Genomic DNA, 23,398 nt, shown 5'->3' on the forward strand with positions numbered 1-23,398 from the left:
GGGGGCAGGCCCACAAACTTTTATACTAAACTCAAAATTCCTGAATGCGGAAACTAACTTTAAACTTTGTGTCTTTCTTCCCCTCAAGATTAGGATAGTGTTCTACACTATATCTGGCATTTAACAGATGTTTGCTAAATTGAATATAAACTGCACTTCCTATTTACCTGTATATCCCAACATAAATAGAATGTCTCACTTCCTGAGTCTCAACAACTTGTTAGGTAAACAATTCTCCCATTATTCTTAGGTCTCTTACAGTATACCTTACTCTGAGAATAAGACCTGGTCCTCATGGAGCCTAAATCCTGGAACAGCACTTAAATCCTGGAACTCATATCTTGGAAATACCCTCTGTTCCTGGGGCCCCTCCTTTTTTTTACATTTCTAAATCTGTTTTATTGATACAATTGAAATTATTGGTATTCCAACTTAAAATGTGATACCTAGAGTTGAACACAATATTTGATATGTTGTCCAAACAGTTCAAAGCACCATGGGACTTTTTTTAAAATTATAACTTTTTATTGACAGAACCCATACCTGGGTAATTTTTTACAACATTATCCCTTACACTCACTTCTGTTCCGACTTTTCCTCTCCCTCCCTCCACCCCCTCCCCCAGATGGCAAGCAGTCCTATACATGTTAAATATGTCGTAGTATATCCTAGGTACAATATATGTGTGCAGAACCAAACAGTTCTCTTGTTGCACAGGAAGAATTGGATTCAGAAGGTATAAATAACCAGGGAAGAAAAACAAAAATGCAAACAGTTTACATTCATTTCCCAGTGTTCTTTCTTTGGGTGTAGCTGCTTTTGTCTATCACTGATCAATTGAAACTGAGTTAGATCTTCTTTTTGTCGAAGAAATCCCCTTCCATCAGAATACATCCTCATACAGTATCATTGTTGAAGTATATAATGATCTCCTGGTTCTGCTCATTTCACTCAGCATCAGTTCATGTAAGTCTCTCCAAGCTTCTCTGTATTCATCCTGCTGGTCATTTCTTACAGAACAATAATATTCCATAACATTCATATACCACAATTTGCCCAACCATTCTCCAATTGATGGACATCCATTCATTTTCCAGTTTCTAGCCACTACAAACAGGGCTGCCACAAACATTCTTGCACATACAGGTCCCTTTCCCTTCTTTAGTATCTCTTTGGTATATAGGCCCAGTAGTGACACTGCTGGATCAAAGGGTATGCACAGGTTGATAACTTTTTGAGCATAGTTCCAAATTGCTCTCCAGAATGGTTGGATGTATTCACAATTCCACCAACAGTGTATTGGTGTCCTTGTTTTGGCCCTTCCTTTTAATTGAAGGGATCCTCCTAGAACCTCCATTTAACAAGGGCATCTAGGCCAGCCATTTCTTTATTTCTCACTAGTCGGCACTCCTATGGACCTCACCTTTATTCCCACACTGGATACCTTCTCCCCTTCCTCTGACTTTTTGGGGTTTTTTGTGAAGTGTCTTCCCCGTTAGAATTTAAGCATCTTAAGGGCAGGAATTTTCTTTGCTTGTATTTGTGTTCTCATACTTACCATAGAGCCTGGCAATGTAAATGCTTGATAAATACTTGTTGATTAACTCAGTCTGGTGTCAGTAAATGAAACCCCAACCACAAATAGTTATATTTAACAGTAGTACATAATAAGTGCACTAGAAAGGTTAAAAAAATGTGACATACAAAGCTTACAAGGAAGACAGAATCAGGGAAAACTTGTGAAGGGTAGAGGACTTGGGTTACATTTTAAAGGATAGGAAAAAATTGAATAGCAAAGTGGGGATACTAAGATCATTCCAAGTATAGGGAATAGGGCAAGGAAAGACAAAAAGTTAGGAGAGTGTACAACATATTTGGAGGTCATAGCATAAACCAAATAATCTGGATATGGAGTACATGGAATGGAGTAATATAAATTAAAGTAGAGTGAGAAAGTAGACTGCAGTAAATGGCTTGAGATATTTCACTATTGCTTTTTTTCCAAAACGACCTCATAAAATCAGAGTACAAGAGTTATTATACTATCTAGGTGGCACAGGGGATAGAGTTATGGACTTTTTATTTCAAATCCAATCTTAAGCACTGGTTAGCTGTGTCACTCTGGGCAAGTCACTTAATCCCTGTCTGCCTCAAGCAAGTTCTATTAAAATGTGGGTAATAATAGCACTGCCTCACAGGATTGTGGGAAGGATCAAAAGAAAATGGTATTTGTGACATGCTTAATACAGTTTGTAGCATGTTGTAGATACTTAATGTTGATTAATTGCATGTTTTGTGGACCTATCCACCTCCATTAGCATCTCTGTTTTACCCATGAAGAAAATGAGTCTCAGATAAATTAAATGGATTTCTCTTAATCATTAGCTACCTTAGCATTAAGTCTCTAAGACACTGGTAGAGGACCATCCGGTGTGGTATGCATTCATCAGAGAAGGTGCTATGCTCTATCAACAAAGCAAACTTGAATTAGCTCAGAAAAAAATGAGATGCCCAAAGTAAGAGGGTCCATCCCAAAGGTTCATAGGGACTACTTTGTGTATCACCTGTGGCAGAGAATTCTGAGCTTGTATGAGTCTGATCAACCACAATCAGACACACTATAATTCAACTCTAACATAGTGATGTTGTTTTGGTTCTCTGCAAGAATGAAGGACACAGTTATTAAGTCTCTAAGTATACTTAGTACTTAGTATGAATCTCAGTCTTCAGAATTCAAGTCCAGGCTAATTTCTTTAACATGATATTTTGGGTTTGGCTTAAACAATCTAGTGATTCTCCCTGATCCAGATATTCATTTGCCTAAAATCAAGAAAGAACAAAGATAAAAATGGAAATGGTTATGTGCTCACAGCTTCCATAGATGGATGGAGGTTCAGGTAGTCTTGGCTTTCAATAAAGCTGCTCAAAGTAGCCATACCTTTTTGCAACCAGAAAGGAAAGATGTAATAAAGAAGTGGGTCACCCCTTTCCAGTTTAGCAGTTCCTGACTCATCAGTTCTTATGGTTTTGCAGCCAATTAAAAGAGTATCTAAAATCATATTGAACTGGATCTTTAGTATTGGCTGGAAAAAAGTTTACCCCAAACTTCTATATTGTTAGGAGAAGAATATCTGTACATTCTTCAAGAAATCCCCATACCCATCCACTCCCCCATTCATCTGCCAGTCTAACTCCTTCAGGAGAAGAATGAAGTGGTGACATATCCAAAACTATTTAAGATTTGTCAATAAAGGAACCGATCAATCAATAAGATTTTGTTAAGAATTTATTATAACATGAACTGATGCTAAGTGAAATGAACAAAATCAGGCGATCTGTACACAGTAACAACAAGATTATTCAATGATCAATTCTGATGGAGGTAGCTCTCTTCATCAATGAGATGATTCAATCTAGTTCCAATGATCTTGTGATGAAGAGAGAGAGGATTGTAGGAACTGAGTGTGATTTACAACATAGCATTTTCACGCTTTTTATTGTTGTTTGCTTGTATTTTAATTTCTTTATCATTTTTTCCTGTGATTTGATTTTTCTTGTGCAGCAAGATAATTGTTTAAATATGTGTGCATATGTTGGATTTAAAATATATTTCTACCATGTTAATGTGGATTATTTGCCATCTAGGGGAGGGGATGGGGAAAGGGGGAATTGGAACACAAGGTTTTACAGGGGTTAATGTTGAAAAATTATCCATGCATATGTTTTGAAAATAAAAAGTTTTTTTAAAAAGGAGATACTATTAATTTTTTTTTAACTTGCTATATACCAGGCACTGTGCTAGGACATTAGGGATGCTGGTTTTTTTGGTCCTTCATTCTCTAAGGGAATTATGATATCAGGGTAATGATGTCATGACAGGCAAATGAGTTGGATTTAAGATGCAAAGACAAAAAAAAAAGGTGAAATCCCTAATCACAAAATATTTACATTCTGAAGAGGGAGATAATATCCATGTATGGGGCTTATTGGTGATGCAGTTCATAGATTGTCAAAGTGCTGAACTTCCGGTTAGGAAGACTCATCTTCCAAAACTGAAATGCTACCTTATACACTTACCAACTGTGTGACCCTGGGCAAGTCACTTAATCCTGTGTACCTCTCTTTCCTCATCAATAAAATGAGCTAGAGAGGGAAATGGTAAACCTCTCCAGTATTTTTGCCAAGAAAACCCCAAATGAGGTCATGAAGAGTTGGATACAACCGAAAACAAATGAACAACAACAAAAACCTATACATGTATAGTGATAAATATAAAACAGATACAAAGTGACTATGTAAGAGAAGGCACTAGCACCTGGGGAGTCTAGGAAAGGTCTTATGCAGAAATTGTTGCTTGAGTTAAAGGAGGCACCTAAAGTAAGAAGTGGGAAAGCAGAGTATTCAGCTTTGACCGAGAGTTAGAATAAAGTCACAGGAAACAGGAAATGATATATCTTGTACAAGGAGCAGGAAGAAGGCCAGTTTATACAGAGTGTGGTGAGGGGGTTAAAGTACAATCTGGCCAGAAAAATAGAATGGGACCAGATCCTGACAAATTTTTAAAGTCAAAGAAAGTTCATATTTAATCCTGAAAATAAGAGGGATACCCCAGAGCTTGTTCTTTGGTGTGATAGCTTCAGCTCTGTATCTAAGTACACTCCCTTTGACACTTTGGAGTAAGAGAATGGAATGAAGTGGTAACAAGGCAGAAAGATCAATTGGGAGGATATTGTGATAGTCCTGAGGAGAGATAATAGGGATTTAAGCTCATTGTACCTGTGAAAATGAAGAGAAGGGATATAAGCAAGTGATATGGTAAACCTAAAGAAACCAATTTTTTGCATTTTTTTTTCCTTTCAAAATTTTAATTCTGTAACTCATTAATATTCATGAAGCCACAATAAGAGAAAAAAAGAGAAACCACATAGAATCCACCCTCTACTTAGGAAGAGTCACAGACAATTTGTATCATATAGTAATAAAGCTTGCATGGCTTGATGTTGCATTGACCTTTTAAAGATTTTACTTTCAGATTTGTTTTTATGTTTTTTTAATTTTTTCCATCTATTTTTGTAGATTTGGTAGTAGAGTGGCCAAAGGGAGGTGAGATTCTTGCTTAGACCTTCCTGTCTCCTAGTTATCCCATCTTCCTCTTTTCTTTCATTGCCACATTTCCTGAAATTAAATATGCTTTCTTAATTTTCTGTGCTCCCACTCAGTCTCTAACTCACTGATTTCTGGCCACCACTCCATTGACAACGGTTTGGTTTTCAAATTGCCTAAGTCCAATCTACTTTCTTTTTTCATGTCTATGTATCTTTCAGTACAACCAACTATCCTGTTTATAAAAGCTTCCTTGTAATCCCAGCTTTCCTAGACCTTCTGAAATCAAAATCAAAGTATATATATTTCCCATGACTGGGAACCTGGGTTCACCCAACCTCAGCCACCAGTCCTTACTCTGACAGAGAGTAAAAGAAACAACACACAACCACAAAATTGGCTTTACAACTGTGCTCTGAATGCTAGCACCATTGTCTGATCTCCTTGACTTTCCTGATTTTAGGATCCTGCTTGATCTCTGACATCTCCTTCCTCTTATCAATCTTGACTGATTTGCCAGCTTTCAGACTTCTAGCTACCAAAAAATGCAAACTTCTTGACCATTACTCGGATTCTGGGAAGCCCAGACTCCTGATTTCAAGATTTTTAACCTTTTATCTATCTTCTAAAACTCCCTTGTTCTCATCACTATCCAGGGGTCCTCAAACTACAGCCTGTGGGACAAATGGGCCAGCCGAGGATGTTTATCCCCCTCTCCAGGGCTATGAAGTTTCTTTATTTAAAGGCCCACAAAACTAAGTTTTTGTTTTTACTATAGTCCAGCCCTCCAACAGTTTGAGGGACAGTGAATTGGCCCCCTATTTAAAAAGTTTGAGAACCCCTGTGTCGAGACACTGATATGATTAAAAAAAAAAAAAAACTTTCTCCTCCCTTGAGTTCTGTGAGTTCCTTCCTTATCTCTCTTCCTCCTACTCTTTCCACAATAAATCCTTCCCTCTTTGTTTTGCTTACTTTTCTTCCTTTTTAAATATGGTTGAATAGATAATATTTATATTATATAAGATTTTTAAAATTTACAAAATCTTTTATGTATATATGTGTATATTATATATGTACACACACACATACATAAATTTGACTCTATGAGGTAGATTTTTTTTACCTATTTTAAAGTTGAGGAAACTAAGATAATCAGAGGTTAAGTGATTTTTCAGGATTACACATCTAAGTAAGTATTTGAGGCCAGTTTTGAGTTTTTGGTCATTTTTAAACCATGTCTCATTCTTTATGACCCCATTTCCCCATTTGTGGTTTTCTAAGCAAAAATACTGGAGTAGTTTGCTATTCCTTCTCCAACTCATGGGATAGATGAGGAAACTGAGGCATATGGAAAAAAGTGACTTGCCCAAAGTCACCCAGCTACTGAATATCTAAAACCAGATTTGAACTCCGGAAGAGGAACTATTCTAACTCTAGATTCTGCACTGTATCCACTTCTCCACCTAGCTGCCCTTTAGATTTTAGCAAAGATAGGTTTAAAAAAAAAAGTCCCTGTTCTAAAGGAATTCACAGTATAATGGAGGAAATGATGTGCGTGTGTGTGTGTATACACACACGCACACACACACACACACACACACATATATATATATATATATATATATATATATATATATATATAATTATAGATACTCTAAAGAGAGAAGAGACTGAAATTAAGCATTAGGAAAGGCTCATTGCAGGAAGTGGGGATGACTAAGAGCATTATTGAATCTAACAGTACCCCAAAGGGAGAAGGGTATAAGATTGGAAAAGTAGGATGAGGAGCACATATGAAAAGTTTTAAAAATCCAAACAGTTTTTAGGGGTAGGTAATAGGGTGATACTGAAATTTATTGAATGGAGGTCCAAAAGTAATGGATGATCAATCCTATAATGAAGGGAAATCCCTTTGGTGACCAAATAAATGATGGACTGCTTTGGGAAGAGTCTTAAGGCAGAGAAACCAAGTGGAAATCTATTGCAGTAATCCAGGTGTGAGCTGATGAGGATTTGAACAATAATGGTGGGAGTATCAAGGAGAAAAGGCAGCATATACAAAGGTACAAAGGTAGAAGTGACAGAAATTGAAAACTGATTGGATCTGGGAAGTGAGAGTGAGTGAGGAATCAAAGATGATACTAAAATTGTGAGCCCTCGGGGGGAGACTAGGGAAATGGTTAATACCCTTGTGTAGGGAGATTAGGAAGATGGGAGAGTTTTTTGAGGAAGATAATGAATTCAGTTTTGAACACATGAGTTTAAGATTCTATTAGACATCTAGTTTAAAATGGTCCACAGGCAGTTGGAGATGTGAGGCTGGAGGTCAGCAGAGAGGCTTGGGTTAAATAAGTAGATTTGAAAATCATCAGCATACAGATGATAATTGAATCTATGGCAGTTGATGAAATCACCAGGTGAAATAGTGTAGAGGGAGAAGAGAGTGAGAATAAATAAAAGGCTATTAAATTATTCAGTTAAAAGATATTTTGTAACTTTAGGGAGAGTTGTTTCAGTTAAATGATAAGGATGAAAAGAATACTACAGAGGTAAAAAGAGATTAAGAAGAAAGGTGGAGGAGCCTCTTTTAGTTTACCTTCTTGAGTTTCGCCACCAAAAAGAGGAAAAGTGATAGCTCACTAGTGGTGAGAGGGGATGAGCAGAATAAGTAGAGTTTTTTGAAGACTGAGGAAAGATAGGAATGTTTGTAGGCAGTATGGAAATGGGCAGTAGAAAAAAATATTGAAGATTAGTGAGAGACAGTAAAGGTGGAAAGAAGGGGGTAATCTGGTCGAAAAGATGAAATGGACTAGGATCACATTACATGTAGAGAAGTTTGCTTAGGGACATGTCTTCATGTGAGACAGCAAAAGGAGATAGGAGTGAAAGACAAAAGTAATGTGAAATGAGGAGATTGGGAGAAGAGGAAATTCTTAACAAATAGTATCCATTTTTTTTCAATAAAAATACTAGGTAAGGTTCTCAGCGGAAAGGGTGGAAGGAAAAAAGTGAAGGAAGATTTCAGAAGGGATGATAAGCTTTGAAAAATCTTCTGTAGTGAGTGAGCTAGTGAACAGATTAAAGAAGAATAAAAAACTCTCTTCACTGCAGTGAAGCTCCAATGGGCATTATATAAATTTGTAGTGGACTCAATCAAAATAGTTTTTTGACTTTCCCCAGCTTCATTCAACAGCATGAGACCTGTCTAAAGTCACAGTGATAAGAAAAAGATTGACTGTGCAGCCAAGGTAAACCCTTCTACACATACCTACTAAATATGGTTGTTTTAAAGATCAGTTGAGGTAATATATATATATATATATATATATATATATATATATATATATAATGCTTTGCATATCTTAAAATTCTAATAGTAAAAATGATTATTATTAGTAATTCATGTTTTTAATTTGCCTATATCCTCAAATACTGCAATCCATTCAATAGGTATCAAACTCAGTCCATTCTTCATTTTCCCTATATTCCTTTTTCCCAGAAGACTTCTTTTTCTTGGATGGTTTCTCTCACAACATCTCATGCATACACATTTCTACTTAAAATAAAATTTTAAGTCCATTATGAGGCCTGGAAAGCCCATTTAACCTAGTATGTCAGTGCTCCAGATTTTCCCACATCCCTTCTCTCTAGAGAATTCTTCTGAACTTTCCCTTCTTTCCATTTTAGTTAGCTTCCTCATTGGGGAGCGCAAAAATAAATATGTGCTATATCATTCCTTGCAGAATTCAGTGCTGTTTATAGAAAAAGAGGGAAATAGCCAAGATATGTCTCTGATGAATATCACTGAAGGATATCTTTATGGAGAAAGTGCAAGTTACTGTTGGAGGGAGCCCTTGTACATGTCTATAGTTCTGCTGCTTAGCAACAGGATCCCTGGCCTTAAACTGCATCCCTCAGCTGCTCTTAAGGAAGCAGTGATCTGTGGCTAAGCAAGGGGAGAAGTGAGTCATCCACATAAAGGAGAAGTTGAGTGCTATAAGAGAAAATCTTCAGGGGAAACAAACTGTGGTGGAGAAATGAATTGAAGGCCAGTAGGGAAGGAGAGACACATTATAAAAAGTCACACTTCCCTTGGAGTATCAACGTATTCTGTAGACATTATCTCATTAAATCTTCACAACAGTTCTGTAGAGCAATTATAATTACTCCTGTTTTCCAGATAGAGAACCGTAGAGTTAGGAACGTGGGTGGCTTTCCCCAAATCACAATTAATAAGAGGCAAAGCCAAGCCCAGCTCTCAAAACCCAGCTCTTTGGACTCCCCATCAAGCAGTTTCTTGACTACAATAAGTTGCTTCCTCTTAACAAAATTATATATCTAAAGCTTTAAGGGAACTTATTTTCAGTGGTTTCTTTCATTTAAAATTGTGTTTCTTACTCAGAAGAGGGTCTCCATATTTAAGAGAAAGGCTAGACATACTAGATCAAAATCTCAGAGTATTAACTAAAGGAAGAGAGTACATAATAATAGATGTTCAACAATGTCAACTACTATAGTATAAAGATGATGCTAGATTTAAAGGGATCTTCATTTTAGATAAGGGTATAATATACATACTTATTTAAAAATCACTTAGCATAGTCACTTTATATTTCATGGAAAGGCATCATACAGTCATGAAAATAACATGGCTTCTCAAGTCAAATAATCTGGGTTCAAAATCTCTCTCAGACTTCTACTACATGTATGACTTTGAGCAAGTCATTTAACCATCAGGCCTCAGATTTCCTCATCTGTAAAATGAACAGCTTGAACAAATGACCTCTGAAGTCCCCTATAAGTTTAAATCTATGATCTTATACCTAGTATTCTATGAAATTGTTTCAGATTCTGACTTTATTATTTAAAATCCATGAGACCTTAAATAATCAGTTTCCCTTTTATAGATCCCATTTTCCCCATCTGTAAAATGAGAGAATTGGGACTCTAACATTCTTTGACTCTAAGTGACAAATGAGAAATTATCATATTAAGTATTATATAAATTCAAAGACAGAAGAAATATATATGTCTAAATCCTCAGGGATGGATTAATGGAGAAGTTGGAATTTGAGTTGGGTTTTTAAGAAGGTCAAAAGTTTAGAAATACTACTATCCTAAGCATATATTTTTAGATATGCAGAGATAACTATAATATTGAATATTATAAAGAAGTACATTAGAGAATTGAAGAACAAAATACTCTATGAGATCTGAGGGAAGAAAAAAGATCAGTCTGTAAGCAAGCATTTATTATGCACTTATTATGTGCCTGACATTGCATGCTGGGAAACAAAGAAGGGAAAAAACACTGTCATCAACCACAAAAAACTCATACGCTTTACAGAATTTACAGATTTTTTTCTACTTTTCATCTGTTTGCTGTCCTTATGCCAGTTACAGGTTCCTATGTCCTTAGAATGTCTTAATTTAGTGAGATCTCTTACCAAGTTCTTTTTAATATTTTTTTCCTCTTCCATTATTCCTTGCAATCTTATGAAGCAATACTACCCTCTATATTTTTGCCATTTTCTATATAATTTTATAATGAAGTTTACAATTTAAATTGATATTTTCCTGGGCTGCTTCATTTCTCCATTTAGCAAGAAAATTGTTTGCTTAATTAATTGGTTGCTTAATTAATCAATTAAAGCAGATTTTAGGCTCTTTTGTTCTCATTATGACTACAGAAAAGATTTGTCAGGAGCACAAAATAGCTTTAAAAGGCTTTCCTCTAATATAAAGAACATATCCCATAATTATTCAAGGTTTCTTGTTCCACAAAACTCTAGTTCTTGTTATTATTATAAAAATTGAATCATAAAACAGGGAGATAGATGTTAACCAAAGAGGCTTCTTCCTGAAAATGAATTCTCCATTTATGATTCATTCCTCCAGATAATCTTCTAGCTAGTTTCCAGATGCTATTATTTTGACTGGATCAGTACCCATAACGAGTCTCCTAAATATAATCCTAATCATTCAAAATCCAAGGTAAAAGAAAAACTAAATGGATGAAGAATGGACAAATTACAGAGTGTCTATTTTGGAGGTGGACTTTAAAAATGGATTATGAATTCTGCCCAAAGTTGAACTAGAGGAGGCTAAATAGTATTTGAAAAAAAATTATAAAATGTATTTTATCACACCTCTCTGAAAGAGCTCCCCTGTTTTGTTTTTTCCAAGTATTCTTCTAGTGATATGATTTATTTCAGTCATTATCAGGGAATGTGATAAGTGGAAGAGATGCAAAAGATAATCCCTGCCCTCAAAGAGCTCCCAATCTAATGGGAGGGGGTATGCAAACAAAAATATATACAAAGCAAATTGTGTACAAAACAAATAGGTCATAAAGAACAGAAATAAGGTGCTAAAATTAAGGGGAGGTGGAGAAATGTTTCCATTAAAAGATAATATTTAAATTGGAACTTGAAGGAAGCCAACAAGGTCAGTAGACAGAATAGAAGAGGGAAAACATTCCAAGAATGGAACGTGCCAGAGAAAATCCCCAGAGCCAAAAAGAAATCTTTTTAGGGAATAGCCAAGAAACTAGTATCATTGCATCAAATACATTATGGTAAACAAGGTATAACAGGAATGGAAAGGAAGGGGGATACATTATAAAGGGCTTTGAATACTAAACAGAGAATTTTGCATTTTGTTATGATGTCAACTGGCATTGATTATGCGGAGGGGTGACATAATCAAACCTGCATTATAGGAAAATGACAAATGGAGGATGGATTGGAACAGGGAGCGATTTGAGACAAGCAGATCCAGCATCAGACTATGGTAATGGTCTACATGTGCAGTGATGACAGTCTACACTAGAGGCAATGTCAGAGGAAAGCAGTATTTGAGAGATACTACAAGGTGAAATTGATAGGATATAGAGAATAAGGAATCCAGGATTTCTTCTAGGTTGTGAGGCTAAGGGTGGGGAATATGGTATTCCTATCTAAAGCAATAGGGAATATATGGGGAAAGATAATAAGTTACATTTTGAACATATTAATTTAATATGTCTCCTGGACATCGAGTACATCCTCTGATGAGATTAACATTCGAATTGGAAGTTCTATGGGAAGAACTACTCGATTGTCTACCTCTAGAAGTCGGAATTGTCCGGGAATCAAATCTTGGGTTGATACTATGTACGAGTCGAATGATGATGAGATGGCTGAAAGGCAATTGGAAATGCAAGAACAGAGTTCAGCAGAGAGTTTGGAGCAGAGTAGATAGATCTGAGAATCAACATAAACTTCGCAATTAAATCCATAGGAACTGATGAGATCAAGTGAAATCATATAGATGAAGAGAAGAGAGCCCGGGATCCAATCCTGAGTGACACATATGATTAAAGGGTGTGATTTGGAGGAAGATGCAGTGAAGGGGATAGAGAAGAAACTGTCAAAGAGGTAGGAGGAGGACTAGGAAAGAGAGGTGCCCTGAAAACCTAGAGAGAAGAAAGCATTAAAGGGAAGAGAGTGATCAGGGATGCCAAAGACTACAGAGAGGCTGAAAAAGAAATAGGATAGAGCAAAGACAATTAATTGGATTTGGCAACTAAGAGATCATTAGTAACTTTGAATAGAGTAGTGTCAGTGTAATGGTAAGAACAAAAGCCAAATTGTGAAAGGGTAAGAAGAGATTGAGAGGAAAGAAAGTGGCCATACTTTTAATCTAATTTGTTTAAACAAATGTTTAATTAAAAAATACTTTGAAAATCATGTAGAGATAGGTTCAATAGATAGATGATGACTACATCTATATCTGTCTGAGCATCTATCCATCCATCTTTCTCTTCTAGCTTTAAATCTATGCTCCTATAGTCAGAGTTCATCAGACTTGTGACTTTAAATATAATAAAAATGATTCGTGATAATAATAATTACTAACATTTATGTAGTGCCATGTGCTATATGATGTGCTAATTGCCTTACAAATATGACTCCATCTGATCCTCACAGCAACTCTGGGAGGAAGTGAAATTATTAATCCCCTTTTACAGATGAGAAAACTGAAGCCAACAGAGGTTGTTATTAGCCCAGGATCATAAGGAAAACAAGTATCTGAGACTCAGCTTTCCATTACTCCAGGACCAGAACTCTATCCATTGTGATAATTGTTTGAGTTGGTGGCAGACATAGAATTAATTTGACATTTAATCATATCTTCCATTAAATTTTCTTGATCATGCTTTGTGTGTATTTAAATTATATTTTATTTAATTATGATCAGTTCTCTAAAACATCAAGGGTGAATAGGATCTTATGCTGCTGCTTGTTCTTTAAGTCAAACAGATGATTAGGGTGAGTATATGTGTGTGTGTGTGTGTGTGTGTGTGTGTGTGTGTGTGTGTGTGTGTGAGAGAGAGAGAGAGAGAGAGACAGAGAGAGAGACAGAGAGACAGAGAGAAACAGAGACAGAGAGACAGAGAGAGAGACAGAGAGAGAGAGAGAGAGAGAGAGAGAGGGAGGGAGGGACAGAAGGAGGGAGGGACAGAAGGAGGGAGGGACAGAGAGAGGGAGGGAGAAGCACTAGCTTCTTCCCAGCTGACTGTTACTCACAGGAAACTGACTTTTGATGGGTACTTTTCCTTTCTGTTCAGTTGCTCTTCATGTAGCATGTGCATTTCCCTTTCTACCAGTAAAGAAAGATTTGTTCAGCCTGTTGAAACTTCTGAAAAGAAACCTTTAAAAGAACTGAATTTTTAGGTACTTGGCTGCTCAAATTTCCACTGGTACAATGAGCTTTCGAGTAAAAGTTTTTAAAAAGGATCCTGGTGACTTGTGGAAAAAGAGGCGAACCATGAGGAGAACAAATCAAGGGGAAATTCACAGATTTAGTTCTGTATGTATCTGTATTTTTTTTCTATATTTTCTTCAGTGATGGGGAGGGGGCTAAGAAAGCTTCTCTGGAGTGATCTATAGGATTATTTAAGAATTATTGCAAAGAATCAAGTTGGTGCCGTGAATGATAGCTTCAGAACAGGTGCTATGACATGAAAAATTGGCAAAAACTCCCATAGATCAGAAAAAGATTCATGAAAAATAAAATATGCTTTATTTTTGTATTCTTTTGAAAGCGTGTCCTTTCCAAAGTTGATTCTTACATTTTATTCATACAGAAGAAAAGAACTTTATACATGATGATAAATTATGTTTTCTTAGAACATGAATACATTTGAAATTTATATCTACTTACTTTAAAATCCAAATATTATTTTTCTTTTCAGAAGTATTTTATCAAAAGTAATCTCTGATTCCAGAGGATACATTTTTGTGCTATTTTAAAATTTTACCTGATAATTCACCTTCTTATTGAGTCATTTATTTTATGAATGCCTATAGAACTTACTCCAGAAAGAAAATCTAAAGAAGTATTTGATTTAGTTTACTTTAAGCTGTCTTCTGAAAAGTAAGGGACAATAGAAATTAGATTTCCTTTGGAAAATTTGAAAGGCTATATGTTTTGCTTTGTGTCAGATAAAGCTATAATATCTATTAAATTTCCATTTTTTAAGAATTTTCTTCTGAAAAGCTTCATAAATGGTAATTAACTTTACTTTTAAAAAATACTCATCAAGAAGGTAAAAAGAGAACAATAAACCTTTCCTTTTTATGTAGTCTTCAAGGTTTTTGTATCTTATAAACATTTGTCAGTTAAGTCTGAGCCAATTTCCAGAACATGTTTAAGGGTTCATTGCTTAGATGAAAGACCATTTGTAGAAGAACATTCAGTAACTTAATCCGGTAGTGAATTTTCTTTAGTTCTTTCTAACTAAAGAATTAAGAACTTGATTTTGGTTTTAAAATGATAAATATAACATTTTATGCCCAGGATGGTCTTGAGCATAGAAAGTTTATTATTAAAGAATAAGTCAGTTTCTTAAATGTATGGTCTCAACTCTACTACAGGCTATCAGGTTAAAAAAAAGACTGATGACCATTTTTTAACCACAACACAGGAGTAGTGCCCTAAGAGAAGTGCCCTAATCTCCCCATTCCGTATTTCCTTCTTGTTTCTGGGGTAGTAGTGATGTAATCGTAACTGCATTTCTAAACACATTCACATTTTTGGTAAAGCAAAGGAAAGGAAGATACTGCCATGATGCTCCCTTGGTAGCTAGTTAGTCCTTAGGGGAAAACCAAAATGTTGGATTCCTCAACTTGGTTTTCATATTCTTTAAATTTTTGTCTCTTCCACTCAATATTTTATAATTGAGATGGGCAGTGATCATGGCTCCATCTTATTTCCTATCTATTGGAAGTCTAGTGTTTGGGCTTTGGTTTCTTTTTTTTTCTGTCAGCATAATAATGACTCGAGTCCTTTTAAATCTATATAAATAGAAATTTAAGTTAATCTTTGAATCACTGCTTTGGCATTTTCTTCTGAGTTGAGTTTGGAGATTCTGAGACACCTGACCATTTGGATTTCCTTATTCCCATGGTTGTGAGAATGGACAAACAGTAAGTGAGCTATAGATGTATTTATTTTATGTAAATCTAAGGTAGACGATAGTGGCAGAAAAATTCGTTATTTCATTTATTCAGAATCATAGATCTCAGTTGGAAGCAAACTCAGAGATCAACTAGTCCAACTTGTACCAAACAGAACATCCCCTTCTTTGTTAAAATAAAAATAAAATATATTCTTTTCTTGCCTCTTAGAAATTATTTGACAGAATCAATTGAGATTATCTATGAAAAGTAATTTATATGATATATGGTACTAAATAAATGTCAGTTCTTGTTACCCCTAATAATAATTTCTATTTTTTATACTTATAATACAGTGAGTTTAATTTATGCATTCAACCCCTTGGAGCCACTGATATAATGATTTGTGTGTTGGCATTGTAATCAGGAACTTGGGTTTATATGCTTTATATATGACACTATTTTTATATGACACTAATTAGGGGTGTGTCAGCTTCTTCTCAAAGATTTATTTTGTAAATGATAGATATACTCTCTGCCTTGATAATCATAAATCCTTAAAGTATTGAGGCATGATAGGGATGAATTATCAATAATGACAATTATTATTATTAACAATAATAAGAATAATAATGTTTACTCCACCTATTTCACCAGACTCTTACCAGTACTAAGATAGCATGTGAGAGCATTGTTAATACATAAACATTATATAAATATTATTAGAATTCCATATTACATCTGGGAAGTATAGGTATGTGGCAAAAATAGTTGCAGTTTTCATTTAGATGAATCCTATGATTAAAGTCATTGGGCTATGAAGCACTGACCCCTCAACATACAATTCCAAACTTTAGTCGTTTTCCGTACCAAGTACAGTTCTGAATATGTCTTTGGTGTTGTGCTATAAGTCTTGTAGCTTCTTGATCCAAGAAGCTGAGTTGTGAAGTAGGGCTGGGTAAGTTTGGGGAAAGAGAATACACCCAAGTTTCTTCCTCATCTATATGAGCTCATTTGAATTTCTGGTACTAGAAGGAAGCTAAAATAAATGCCTGACTCTCAGGACTCTTTGGAGCAGCTAAACCTAAACTGGTTCATTTTGAATGACATTAATATCTGAATGGACCTCCGTGAGCTTGCATAAATTTGATGCAACTTAAATGATTTAAGAGCCAGGCCTAGGATATGTCAGAGATGGAAATTAGGCAGTTGGCAGAATTTTTAGCAACTGATTGCTCAACCTAAAAATGCACATATAAAAAACATTTTCTTTCAGTTGTTTGTTGCATGTTGCATTTTTGTAAAAATTATTCATTATTTAGATGCTATATATATATAGATATACTGTATATACCTTTTTTAAAAACAACCATATTGATTTTTTACCAAAGTTGTCCTTGTTCCAAGTCAGCCATTTGTAAGACCTTGCATACTGCAAATATCAGTCACTCACTAAAACCAATCTTCATTTCATAAGAAGCTTTGCTGCCAAGTCATGGTTGTCAAGGATCCTCCATCCATTGTGCCCTTCCCCCCAAAGAGAGCTTTAAAACTAAACAAGTATACCTGTATGCTTCATAAAATGTCCTTAACAATCTGGCCTCTTTTGCTTTCTTCATAAGCATTTTACATTTAGAAATATTACCCTGTTGGCATGTTTTAACACATTGCTTTGGGAGTTTATTATTACAGTAATCTGATTTTCACATAGGTGATGCTGAAAATCATATGTATACTCATCTACTTTAGCAAGTGGTTTGCCAAGTCAATTGAAAATCAATTACATTAAAAGTCAGTTAAAAGAGAGCTGTGGAAAATAAAGTCCCTTGGTAACATTATCCATTAGAAAGACTTCCCTTAATATCTTTTACTAATAATTTCTTTTTGTTTTTTTTGTTTGTTGAAGTAGTCATTAGTTATTTGCAATATTGAAAACAAATAAATAGAATATGTCATTCCTAACCCTCATTTTTTAAAAAAAAGACAAAATCAAATAAGTTGATAAATTACAAAACCTTTATTCATCAAAATTTTTAAATAAATTTTCATAAAAATGTAAATACAATGCTTTATGAGGTTGTTATACCTAGAAGTCATTAATTTAAAGGATCTTAGAGTATTTTGAAACTTGGAGGTACTCAAATTTCTACCTTTCTCCTCTAGTACACATCTTGCCAGTGCTTCAAAGAAGAAATAAAATTGTATATTGTGTGCATAGCCACTAAATGGATATATATATATATATATATATTATATAAATATATATATATTTATGTGTGTATGGACATATATTTCATCTTGTGTTGTGCTACCATTGTTTTTCCCACCAAATCTCTAACTACAGGTGACAAGGACTTTGCACTAAAAATAGCATTTCTAGTCTTTTTGAGTGAGTATAGAAATATTAAAGCATAGTCTAGTTTATAAGCATATTGAATTAAAAATAAGTTACTAGATTGTGAATTTTTCTCTTTTTCCCCTTTCCAGCCCATCATGACATACCTTCCCCAACACTGTCTGGCTTCCTAACATACTGATATCTACCTTTTATCTCCCTTGTAAGAGTACACTTTGTGGATCTTACCCAGGCAAAAAATGCCTCGTTATACTTCTGCCAATAAATTCACTTTCCTTTTCTTTCATCTTGTGGGAACTAGCCTCCCCCTCTCCATTCCATTCTCAAATATTGAAACTAAAAGAGAACTCAGAGATTTTTGTCTATATACTCTAATTGTATTCTTTCATAATATAAAAAAGCAAAATTTGCTAATGTAAGTTTGGACTCTGAAATGTTAGTTGATGATTTGTTGATTGATAGAAAACAAAAATTGTAATAGTATTTTGGGCCTGATAAGGTGATGAAACAATAAATATTAAATAAGATAAGCCATGAATGAGGGAGGGATGAAATTGATCAGAAGAATGGACTGAAGAAGTAAGAGAAACTGAGCAAGTCGTTTTTATAAAACTAGAAGGGTTGGAGGATCAGCAGACTGGATGGATTGGATGACAATTTGAAAAAAATAGAATTTAAAAATTGAATATAATTTATAGAAGAATTGCACATGTTTAACATATATTGGATTACTTGCCATCTAGGAGAGGGAGGGAAAAAATTTGGAAAATAAGGTTTTTCAAGGGTGAATGCATGCATATATTTTGAAAATAAAAGACTTTAATAAGAACAATTTTTTTTAAAAAGTAGGCATTTAATTAACTGAATGTAATAGGCATTTAGTAAATGCTAGTGGGTCAATTATGATCAAATAAATTTTCCTTAATACAGAAATAAAACATATTAAGATGTTAAAAATATATATAAGATCAAACCCAGTTATCGGGTGCTGAGATGACATTTTCATGTGATTCAGTAGTTATTTGAATACAGCCAATTGGAATACAGTTTCTTCTCAAAAACTTGGGCTAAGAGTGGGGGGAAATGGCTGCCTTGGGAGTTAAGCTCAAAAGAGAAGGGATATCTGTTTATCTTGGCAAAACTAACCTTTTGAATATGGAGATATATATATATATATAATCTAATATGCTTACCTATATTTATTATATACTCTGAGCTTTTTCACTGTGTAGTTCATACATGCTAGTAGGTTGGCTTTGAATGACTCATTATGGAAGATATGATTGCAAAATTGCAAAAACCAAACAAAGTGCAACGTCAAGGAGAATCCTTTATCCATCCCTGTTGACTGTGGGTGAGACCAATTAAGAAACTCAAAGTATACTCTTGGGAGATGGGGATGGTTACTTCATTGGCAGTTTTCAGATTCATCTAAAATTCTTTTTTTTTTCCTTTGGATATTCCAATTCTTTCTCTATTACCTCTTACCAGATCCTGCCCTTACCAATTAAAGTGGTAAATTAGAATGTAGAATTAAGGGGTTAATCAATCAATAAGTATTTTTAAGTGGCTACTATTTGCTAGGTTGTTGGGCATCTAAAAATGGATAAGAAAACAATCCATACTCTCAGAGAGCTTACATTTATTACATTTAACAAGTGCTTATAAAAGTATAGTGAAAAGGAATAAAATAGAACAGTTCACATTAAATATGTGAAAGATAGTTAGGAGGTGAACCACTACAGTCAGAAGGTCAAGAAAGTGTTCATGTAGAAAAATGGTGGTTCTTGAGATGCATATTGAAGAAAAGGATTTTATGAAGCTGAGGGGAAGAAGGAATTTGTTATAAGCATATGGAGTGAAGATGAGAAATGGAGTGTCATGTCTCAGGAACAGCATGACCATATCCACTAAACTATAAAATATAGGACAGATAGCACTTTATGATAAGGCTAACATGGGAACCTGTGCTCAAGGAAAATTATTTAGAAACTGTGTGGAAGATGGATTAAAATTGGAAGGTACTTGAAAAGAATGACCAATGAAGAGGAAGTTGCGCTAATTCAGGCAAAAAGTGGTAAGGGCCTGGACTAAGAGTAGTGAGAAAAGGAAGATGCAAGTAATGGTGGTAAAGCAGGTATAGATTTAGCTACTGATTGGATATATGGGGCAAAGGAATGAAAAGAATTGAAGATGACATCAAAATTATAAACTTGGAGGCTGAAAAGATAGTAGGATCTTCAATAGCAACAGGTAGGTTCAGTGGAAGATAGGTTTGTAGCGAGAGAGGGAAGATGATATATTCTCTTTTAGACATGTTAACTTTGATATATCTTCATGAAATCTAGTTTGAAATATTCAATATATAGTTAATATCATGGGGTAGAATCTTAGCTTAGATTAATCCAAACTTTTGTTTGGGGCTGAATAAATCAATCTGAAAATCATCTGCATAAAGATGATAATTTTATACCCGTGGAGAGGTTATCAAGAGAAAGAATATAGAAAAAGAGAAGTAGGACCAGAGTAGAACATTGGGGAACACTCACATTTATAGGATGTGCCAAGGATGATAAGCTAGAAAAGAAGATGAAAAGGAGCTATCAGATAGATAAGAGAACTGAGGGAGAAAAGTGTCATCAAAGTCCATAGAAAATAGTTTCTAAGACAGTGGTATTTAAGAGTACTACTCTTTGATTCAAGCCAGAGGACTAAGATAAGATCATTAGATCTAACAGATAATAGATTCTTGCCAATTCTGGAGAGAGCTTTTTCAGTTCAGGCAAAGTAGAAAGTCAAAAGGTTGAGAAGTAAGAGAAAGGACAGGAAGGCCCAATGATAAGTAGGGACAGGCAGATTTTTCTAGAAGGGAAAAGGATAATGAAAATAATATATTGAGCTTATCATAGAATCTTTTGAAGATTTTGTGTTGTATTTTTTTTAATGGAGAATAGGAATGGAAAGGATCATAGATGGAGTGATGAAAAGACCTAGAATTCCATGAAGTATAATCCCCTCATTTTACAGATAAGAAAACTGGAGCAGAGAGCTTAAAATTTTTAATTCAGATCAGTGTCCTGTGTAATGGACATTCCTCATCTCCAGTGGAGATGACAGTGTACTGTCCTCATCTCCAAGGACTTTCTTGATGTGTCCATATTTTGACCCTTACCTTCATAAACTAATTCAAAGTGGGCTACATAAGTCTAGAAAGAATCGCAAGCATCAGATCTTTCACTGCCAGAAAAAATTCTCCTTTCCTCAGGGTCCTTCTCCCAGATGAGGAGCTAATGTGACAAATTAATCTTTAATAATATATTCTCTCATCACTCTTTCCAACTCCTTTTATCTTACATACATTTTTACCAGCTCAGTTGGTAACAGTATCTTAGTTGAAAAGAAGTGACTTTAAAAATGGGAATATATTTCCATAGTGAATACAATTTGGGTAAGGGTGTCTTATGTCTCATGATACATATGATGCAAGAACTGCTCAGACAGTAATATAATACCACTTCCTTATCTAACCCCTCTATCATGGGAATGGAAACATTGAATGTAGATCCATTCCCTTGTAGTTCCTTTCACCTTAATTTTGACAAGAAATAGACAAGCTACTCAAAAGTGGAAAATGAATTTAATAGTAACATATTGATCTCTCCAACCAGATCCATAATTAGAATCAAGTAAGGAGCTTTCATCCAAGACATTGAATTTAAAGGACTCAAATAGCACTTTCACTCATTTTCAGTGTTTGGGAAGATAAGTAAAGGATTTCAAGCAAAGGCTACATGTTGCCTCTATTGTAGGGTAGATTCTTATCTGGTACAGGTTGGACCAAATGATACTGTGATCTCTTTCAACTATGAAGAACGAAATTGAGTGAAACAAGAGTCAGCTGAAAAGGATATTTTCCATGCAGAGTGGGAGTGATCTCCAGGATGAATTCTTTAAATTAATATTCTTAAATTGTGCAAATCCAATAAATATTCTTACAAAAACAAAAGATAATGGTCTTTTGAAGACAATTGAAATAAAAGTGTTGAATCAATCAGAATGAGAGCTATCCATCATTGCTTGATGAAGACTAGTTTTCTAGAGCTAGAAAACCTACCTTTGAAATGTGCCAGTTGACACAAATCAAGACTTCTAAACATTTTCATATTTACTTAAAGAAAATAAAGGGGGTTGTTGTTGTAGAGGGCTAAACTCTAGAGTATACTTGAAACAAGGATACTTAAAACAAGGTGTTAACTCAGCAGAATTTATAAGATGATGGTTCTTTAGTTCATATATACTTAGTACTTAGTATGGTGATGTAATGGTTCTCTAGTTCATACATGCATAGTGTGCTGTAATGATGTAATCATACCAAGGTATTAAAGGACTAAGAGGACTGGAAATGAGACATTCCATCTTTGACCATCCTCCTAGTGGCTCTCCTGCCTCCTGCACTCCTCCCCTAAGATCAAGGCTGGTCCCCAGATCCTTCAGAGAGCTAGTCTGGACATTACATGTTGTTATTTTACTAGTAGATATAGCAATTGTTTAATTGTGTCCTACCCTAAGATATTTTGGATTGAAAAGGGAATGAATAAAGAGGGAGAATGACTGCCTGAAATTCTTGTAAGTCATATAAATGACTTGTGAGAAAAAGTTTGTTTAGGCTATGGGAAAGCTAATGGGAAAGAGGATTTCCCATTTCACAGTAGCAACTTTTCAACTACAGAATTTAAATGAATTCAATTAAAACTCCCAGGAATATATCTCAAGGCATTGATATCCTTATGCTATAAGAGGGGGACTAGCAATTTAGCTTTGATGTATTTTAATGATATTTATCTATCATTTTCCCAAAATGTTTGTAGGACACTAAATGGGACATATAACAATTTGATTTGCTTCTGCTTGGGCATGCTTCCCACCTTCTTTATTAATGCCATTATATGAGCCTTACAGTTAACAATTTTTTCATTCACTTTCCATATCTAAGAAGTGAAGTGAGGGATCTAAATTTTGAGGTCTTGATGAGAAATGTACATCTCTGGGGTTTTTTTTTTATTTCCCTCAAAAGGTTGAAGGGATCTGAATGCAAGCTGATTAAAATCCTGCATCAATGTAAGGCTATTATAATCCCCTAAACATTTTTAGTTAAATAAAAAGGTTAAAGATATGAAATGTGATTTATTTCTCTTTTATTTTCCCATTAGTCATATTGTGAAGGAAAACACAGATTAAAAAAAAAAAGAAAGTTTTAAAAGAAGTGTATTTCAATATGCATTCAAACTCTTATCAGTTCTTTTTCTGGAGGTGAACAGCATTTTTTATCATAAGTCCTTTAGAATTGTCTTGGATCATTGTAATGCTGAGGATAGCCAAATCATTCACAGTTGATCACTGTACAATATTACTATTATTGTGTACAACATTCTTCTAGTTCTGCTTATTTCACTGTACATCAGTTTATGTAAGTCTCTTCAGGCTTTTCTGAGAGCAT

The 23,398-nt window shown here is 34.8% G+C and overlaps 1 protein-coding gene across 11 annotated transcripts in view; it reads left to right on the forward strand.

The window, feature by feature from the left end:
• DOCK10 (dedicator of cytokinesis 10) overlaps positions 1–23,398 on the forward strand; it is a 335,847-nt gene that overhangs the window by 112,467 nt on the left and 199,982 nt on the right. The window contains exon 1 of one of the 11 annotated variants that reach the window (XM_031957957.1): positions 13,644–13,956. The exons of 9 other annotated variants lie outside the window; for them this stretch is intronic. In XM_031957957.1, the coding sequence (XP_031813817.1) occupies positions 13,852–13,956 (105 nt within the window). In that variant the 5' untranslated portion in view covers positions 13,644–13,851. Of the gene's footprint in view, positions 1–13,643; positions 13,957–23,398 lie in introns of those variants that run through there. One more of the 11 variants, XM_012546578.3, reaches the window with a different exon arrangement.

This window comes from Sarcophilus harrisii, chromosome 3 (assembly GCF_902635505.1).
Source record: "Sarcophilus harrisii chromosome 3, mSarHar1.11, whole genome shotgun sequence".
In the NCBI taxonomy this organism is placed as follows: Eukaryota; Metazoa; Chordata; class Mammalia; order Dasyuromorphia; family Dasyuridae; genus Sarcophilus; species Sarcophilus harrisii.